The sequence below is a fragment of the Typha latifolia genome, chromosome 7, assembly GCF_019914945.1.
Source record: "Typha latifolia isolate L0001 chromosome 7, TyphaL0001v2, whole genome shotgun sequence".
Taxonomy (NCBI): domain Eukaryota; kingdom Viridiplantae; phylum Streptophyta; class Magnoliopsida; order Poales; family Typhaceae; genus Typha; species Typha latifolia.
The window spans coordinates 5,316,402-5,323,905 of record NC_133092.1 but is presented as its reverse complement, the minus strand read 5'-3'; the positions used below and the strand labels follow the sequence as shown (position 1 = coordinate 5,323,905).

The 7,504-nt window shown below is 41.0% G+C and overlaps 1 protein-coding gene across 1 annotated transcript; it reads left to right on the top strand.

The window, feature by feature from the left end:
- The first annotated feature begins 739 nt into the window (after positions 1 to 739).
- LOC140791864 (formin-like protein 1) lies at positions 740 to 6,863 on the top strand. Its single transcript, XM_073142554.1, has 4 exons — positions 740 to 2,726; positions 2,814 to 3,013; positions 4,454 to 4,698; positions 5,639 to 6,863. The coding sequence occupies exons 1-4, from the start codon at positions 1,192 to 1,194 to the stop codon at positions 6,452 to 6,454; spliced, it is 2,796 nt and encodes a 931-aa protein (XP_072998655.1). The 5' UTR covers positions 740 to 1,191; the 3' UTR covers positions 6,455 to 6,863.
- The last annotated feature ends 641 nt before the right edge of the window (positions 6,864 to 7,504 follow it).

Genomic DNA, 7,504 nt, shown 5'->3' with positions numbered 1-7,504 from the left:
TGTAAAAATAAAATATGTATTATTAAACTTTTACAATTATATTAAGCACCACTTATGAGAAAAATTAGTACCAAACTCTTCTTAGGTAAACCTATGTTTCTATAATAATTAGTAAGCCAGTTAGTACCATTTTTAGCCTCACTTTATACATGGTTAATCTTAAATTTGGAGGTACCAAAATAGAATTAACAGAACACACAATTATACACTGTTGGGCTACTATTATTTTTTATGAGAAATAGAAATCTAATAGTATTTAAATTTAACTTAATGTCAATGAAATTAGAAACTTCCAATATTCAGACAATATAAGCTATTAAAACACTTATAGCTCTTTAATAGCTCATGTTGTCTTAGTATTGTCTGTATTAATTTGTTATTAATCAATTAATATTCCATTTTTCTTCTGTGTATATATATATATATATATATTAAAAAAAATTATAGTAAATATCAAATTACTTCAATAATATATATTGTCTTATTGAAACTCTTTTTGTCATGTTACTGTCACTCCCTTGCATCAAAACAAAGTCACTTCAAGTTGCTTTCTATCTCTCTCTCTCCTCCTCTTTCCTCTTCCTTTCCAACTCAAAACCAGTCAAGCCAGCCCATCTTTTCACCTCCCCCAATCCCATGCAGTACAAAAGCCACGCTCTTTAATAACTGGACTCAAACTTACCACCCCACCCCCCCTCTAAAAAGTTATAAAGAACTCTCTCTCTCTCCTCTTCTTACCATCCTCCTTCCATCCATGCACCTTCCAGTCCTTCCCCCATCTACTACTACTACTATTACTACTATTACTACTACTACTAACCCTTTCTACCCCTCCTTCCACACTCATACAACTACACCTGTTAAAACCTTTCTCTCTCTCTCTCTCTCTCTCTCTACCTCTCTACCTCTCTACCTCTCTACCTCTCATTTGATCCACATTGCACCAAAACAATCATCCATAACTCCCCACCCCCAAAGAATTAAAAACCCAAGAAGAAAACAAGCATTACAACCCACCTAGTGAGCACCACTGTGTCTCTCCATCCTTCTCCATTATCTCTCTTAATTCTCTCTCTCTCTCTCTCTCTCTCTCTCTCTCTCTCTCTCTAGAAAGGGAAGCTCCACCACACTCCCAAGCTTCCTTTTTTTCCAATATCTAAACACACCCCCATCTCTCTCTCTCTTCCAAGAATGGCCACTCTCATGCCCCTCTCGCTCCTCTTCTTCTTCCTCCTGTCTTCCATTCCACCGTCCACTCCAAACCCAGCTCCTCCCTGCCACAACCGGAGATCCCTCCACCAACCCTTCTTCCCCCTCCCCTCCTCCCCTCCCGCCGTCCCCCCCTCCTCCCCTCCCGCCGTCCCCCCCTCCTCCTCAGAACCTTTCTTCCCATCCTACACTGCCGCCCCTCCCCCTCCTCCCACTTCCTCCTCCGCCTCTTCTCAACCAACATTCCCGGCCAACCTCTCCTCCCTCACCTTCCCCAATTCCCAAAATGCCCCTCGAAAATCCTCTCCCACGTCCAAGCTCGTCCCCGCTATCCTCCTCCCCCTCCTCACCCTCTCCGTCCTCGCCCTCTCCGTCGCCTTCTTCTTCAATCACCGGCGCAGCACCCGCTTCGCCGACGACAAGACTGTCAGATCCGAAAGCCACCGCCTTTTCCCGGCCAATTCCGCGCTCTCCGATAGCCGCAAGCAGCCGCCCCCTGCCTACTCCGGCCCGCCGAGCTCCGAATTCCTCTACCTGGGCACGTTGGTGAACTCCCGGTGCCGCGACGATGAGGGCCTGGATGCGGCGCTCCAGTCCGACGTCGGATCCCCTGAGCTCCGCCCTCTCCCGCCGCTCTCTCGCCAATGCCGGGCTAATTACGGGAATGCCGAATTGGGCGGCTCGTCGGAGGAGGAGTTCTACTCGCCGAGAGGGTCGTCGACCGCGGAGAAGGTGAGCAGCCCTGGGGGCCGGAATTCGAGCTCAAGGGGCAATTTTGCGGCCTCCAAGATGGAGAAATGCCGGTCCCGGAGCTCGACGCTGAGCACCCCGTCGTACCCGTCTTCCAATTTGCCGTCGCCGACGGCATCATCGCCGCCGATTGAGTCGAGCCCGGGGATGTCCAGTCGCAGATCCATGAAGTCCAGATCCGAGAACGGTCGGCAAGAGCTCTCATTTCTGCCCCCGCCTCCTCCACCGCCGTTGCCGGTGCTCCGTCCCCTAACTCCTTCGCCCCCCAAGAGGAAACCACTTTCGCCGTCTCCGCCTTCGTCACCGGCTGATAAAATTTTAGACAGCAATTCAAGGATCTCCGACTATTCCGGACCGGATTTGCGATCCCAGAAGAGAATTATTGAGCAATTCGCAAGAAATCCATTTCTCAGTACTGAGCCACCGCAGAGGCCAGCACCGCAGCTGCCGCCACAAAGGCAGATGCCTCCGCCGCCGCCACCACCACCACCACCTCCGCCGCCGCCCCCAGTAGGTTATTGGGAGAGTCAGGTGCGGAAGCCGCAGATGAACCAGCCACCGGTTCTGGTGCCGCCGAAATCTATTGAGGTGAAGAATTCTCCTCCAGCAACTTTAACTGTAACTCCTCAATCAACAGAGAATTTGCAGGCTTCAGAGAAGAACGAGGAGACCCCTCGGCCTAAATTGAAGCCCTTGCATTGGGATAAGGTCCGTGCGAGTTCGGATCGAGCAATGGTGTGGGATCAGCTGAAATCGAGCTCATTCCAGTGAGGCTTTATATCTTGGCTTTGATTCTTACATTTTTACCATCAAGATCTTTCCTGATCAGTTTATGATACTAAATCTTTTGGCAGAGTGAATGAGGAGATGATTGAAACTTTGTTTGTTTGCAATGCGACAAATGCGACCGCCAAGGAAGCAACTAAGCGGCCGGTCCTTCCTTCGGCAAATCAGGAGAACAGAGTGCTTGATCCAAAGAAGTCTCAGAACATTGCAATTTTGCTCAGGGCACTGAATGTGACAAAAGAGGAAATCTGTGAAGCCCTCTTAGAAGGTGAAACTTTTAGCTTAATTTTGGTCAATAATTTATCACTTTGACATGTTAATGCACTCTTAATTTTCTTCCATCCACTGCTATTGGATTCCAATTACCCTCTACACATGCAAGATATTTTTACTTGGTCGGTTCTTTTCTAAGATTTGCAACTTTAACTGAAGTAGAACAATCTTTACCAGTCATGTTCTTTTACAAGGATTTTTTTTATATGATTCCAGATTTAGGAATATTAACTATTGATGCTGAACCTTTTCCGAGGACTCGAGACCTCGAACTTTTTGTTATTTTTCTTTTTTGTTCTTCTTTTTATATAAAAGCCTTTGTGTTTTGTACCTTTGTTCTGCCTTGATTTCTTAAATATATGTAATTATTTTGAACTAATCTTGTTAGATGGCCAAGTAGGCATCTACATTTCCATAAATTACAGGTTCAGGTCTTTCTTATAATTCTTACAGCTGCATAGGAGCAAATGTGGGTCACTAAAATGGAAATTCTAGTAATTAAATTACTAACATAATCATAATCTCAGGTAAGAAATTGAAGTTACTGAGCATTCAAGCATCGATTTAATTTTCAAATCATGTGCTTTCCATCATCCAAAAAACATAAGACGAACAAGCGGAGGTAACTGAAGTCATTGACCAGTCCCTGATCTTAGATGACTATATTAAGCTACATTTTCTTTCCTTGTTGCATCAAATATAAGCTCATCAACTTTGTACCTTCTTTTTATCAAAAATAAAAATAAAAATTATACCTTCTTTATAAATCTGTGGACAGTTTTACACATTACTGTCTTCAAGGAACAATGTCTAGAAATGTCACAACAGTATCCTCTTTGTGGCCATTGTTGATTACCTCATCATCTAACCATGACTTCGATATCATCTCCCTTTCTTTATATCGCTTTGAAAAAAGTGGGGTAGAACCCAGTTAGTATTTCGCTAAGATCACGAATGAAGATAAGAAACAGGCATCAAAGAAAGCATAACTTAGAAGGATGTAGAGCATGTCTATCCTTCTCAGGATAAAATATCCACTGCCTTTTAAGCCTTCTTTATTGGTGCTTCAATTTTTTTATAGCTTTCCGTTGATCTAGTGTCTATATATATAAATTTAACAAAAGATTTAAACACTTTTTTGACCTTTGGTTGCACGATAAGATTGTAGAAAATTAATCCCAAGGTGGATAAAGAAAATCTGATGTCACTTTATTTCACCTTTGGATTAAATTTTGAGAATCTCGAGGTAAATTCAATGGTCAGGGAGGTATTAATACTTTCAACAAAACATTTATGCGAAGTTCTAATCTAATTAGTATGTAAATTTTGACTATGCTATGAATGATATTTCTCTGTTCTTGGACTATCTGTACTCATTGCCTACTTATCTAGCATTTCACTTTTTATACTTTACATTGATTGTTATTTATTTCAGGTAACACAGATAACCTGGGAACTGAACTGTTGGAGACCTTGCTAAGGATGGCTCCTACCAAAGAAGAAGAGATTAAATTGAAAGAATACAAAGATGACTCTCCAATCAAGCTTGGCCCTGCTGAAAAATTTCTTAAGGCTGTTCTTGATATACCATTCGCTTTTAAGAGAGTAGATGCAATGCTTTACATTGCTAACTTCATTTCAGAGGTCAAATACCTTAAGAAGTCATTTGACACTCTTGAGGTATGTCAAATTGGTTATTCCTATTTTTATTCACATTTCTAGCTTGTAGAATAAATGCATATTAGTCAGCACCATATATAACATATTCAGTACAACAAGTTTTTGGTCATAATCGAGATTTTTAAGACTTCTCTCTTCCATAAACGATGACCTCTTTAATAATGCATTGTATTGCTGTAACACCCAAGAGCCTTGTACGATGTTCTTGGGCCACAAGTAGTCTAAAGGTCTATCTTATAAGTCCAGTCTACATCTGGAGCTTTAAAAGTGGATATGGCTTGAGCTTTAGATTCTTGGACATCGAATTTTGCTGGCATCAAATATTTTATACAATTATCCTATTCATAGGTTTTAAGCTGAAAGAACATAAAATACTCTCTCTCTTGCAATTCATTCTTATTGTCAGTTTAATACTGATACATCAATTTTTTAACATTGACACCCAAAATTTCAACATAGCATTGTTCATTAGTTTAATAGGACTGACTATAGGGTCACTTTACAAAGTTTAAAACGATATGCCAAAAAATAGTGGATTTTAGTCTTGGAGTTTATATGTTGTGGATAGCTCTTTTATTCCTATTCTTTCTCTTTTATTATGCTCCCTCATAGCCAACCCCAATTAGTCGGGACTAGCGGGCTTTTGTGCAGTCCTTTTTTTCTCCATTAGGGTACCACATATAATTTTGTATTTTATATATGTCTAGGAGTTTCTAGTTATTACTGCCTTACCTGGAACTAAGTTTCAGCATGTTTCCGATATCTTTGTAGCTTGTCCTACCTCTGCATCGATTTCTCTTTTGTAAAGGGATCATAAATTTGGACAATTTCAAATGAAATAGACCTACAAATAAGAAGACCCAAATAAGATATTGGCCATAGTCAGATGTAATTTCATTTCCTTCCCTTTTCAGACATTAACATGTCTTGCAACTCTCAGGCTGCCTGTGAAGAACTTCGGAGCAGTAGGTTGTTCCTCAAGCTTCTAGAAGCTGTCTTAAAGACCGGGAACCGGATGAATGTTGGTACAAACCGTGGTGATGCACATGCATTCAAGCTTGACACACTGCTCAAATTAGTTGATGTCAAAGGTACCGATGGCAAGACAACACTTCTGCACTTTGTTGTCCAGGAAATCATCAGAACTGAAGGTTCCCGCCTTTCTACCGGCAGCGGATCATCTCCAAGAACTCATGCAAAAACCCTTCAAGATGATCATGAGTGCAAAAAGCTCGGCCTCCAGGTTGTTGCTGGTCTTGGGAATGAACTTACTAATGTCAAGAAGGCTGCTGCAATGGACTCTGATGTCCTTAGCAGCTATGTCGCAAAACTTGCTGGAGGGATTGGAAAGATAAGTGAGGTCCTCCGTTTAAATGAAGCATTGGGTTCAAAAGGGAGCAGCAGGGGATTTCATGATGCTATGGATGGTTTCTTAAAGAAAGCTGAGGATGAGATCATAAAAGTTCAGGCCCAAGAGAGTGTTGCACTCTCTTTGGTTAAGGAAATAACTGAGTACTTCCATGGCAACTCAACCAAAGAAGAAGCTCACCCTTTCAGGATTTTCATGGTGGTCAGAGATTTCCTATCTGTTCTCGATCAGGTCTGCAAAGAGGTAGGAAGGATCAATGATCGAACAACAGTCAGCTCTGCACGTCAGTTCCCTGTGCCAGTGAACCCTACACTACCATCGGTATTCCCCAGGTTTCATGCATTGAGACCCGGAAGTTCGGATGATGAGAGTTCGTCGTCATCCTAGTCTCCCTTCGTTCATATCGGCCCCTCTTTCAGGTGAAACCATTTTGCAGGTTATTAGCTGTAACTGCAGCTGGGCAAAATCTGATGCTAAATTATTTTATATTTTTTGTACCTATAGAATATAAAATCTAAATGTTCTTTTTTAGAATCAGTTTTGCGTATAAATAATAGGATGAAATCTAGATCAGTGGAAGACAAATGCGCAAATGGCTATGTAGTAGTTGTTGTATATCTCTTAGAAGCATATTACTTTTCAAGTTGTATGTGTAGATTAAACTACAGCTAAGTTGAATTCATTGCTGGTGTAGTAAATAAAAGGTTAAGGCAGCATGAATTTAGCGGACATCCTGTTTTACCCTATTTTCAGTTTGGACCTCTATTAAGATCATCAAGGAAATTTCGTCTTGAAATGAGCTGGAATACTACGCATAGAAAGTCAACTCTGACAGCACAGGTTTAGAACTACAAATTCATTGCTGTTGGGATTTAAAATCTTCAAATATATATTTACTTCTTTAATTACATTATAAGAGTGCTGCTTGAAAATAGTTGGAGAGCACTGTTCAATATATGAAAACAGGATGAACTCAACGGTAAAACATTAAACAACATAGATGGAAAGCCAACTACATTCATTGTTTTATTTGATTTTAATGCTTATGCAGTTGAATGAAAGCGAAAAGAATGTGGTTGTAATAAGTTAAGATAAAGTACAGTATCTTCTTTTTCTCCTCTCTCTCTCTCTCTCTCTCTCTCTCTCTCTCTCTCTCGTTAGCATTCTTATTGTTTATAACTCAGTCGATGGTAGATCATTCTCTTGTCTTATAAATCCATTTCAATGCATGAACCAAATATGACTCTGAATTCCCCCAGGCCAGGTTCAAGTGTGCAAGGTAAAGTAGGCATGAATTTTCTCTTAACAAATCTTGCATATTGTAACCATAAGCTCAGTAACGTATCTCATCAACCTGCACACAAAACCAAATGCATTATATTTTTTTTATTTTAGAGAAACTGGAAAGTTTTGGCATCGAAATTAAACCACACACAA

Bases quoted from the DNA above. Each gene is read 5' to 3' on its own strand.
- LOC140791864 (XM_073142554.1), top strand. From the start codon at position 1,192: ATGGCCACTCTCATGCCCCTCTCGCTCCTCTTCTTCTTCCTCCTGTCT. The intron at 3,014-4,453 runs GTGAAACTTTTA...TATTTATTTCAG, and splicing joins CTGTGAAGCCCTCTTAGAAG to GTAACACAGATAACCTGGGA. The intron at 4,699-5,638 runs GTATGTCAAATT...TGCAACTCTCAG, and splicing joins AGTCATTTGACACTCTTGAG to GCTGCCTGTGAAGAACTTCG.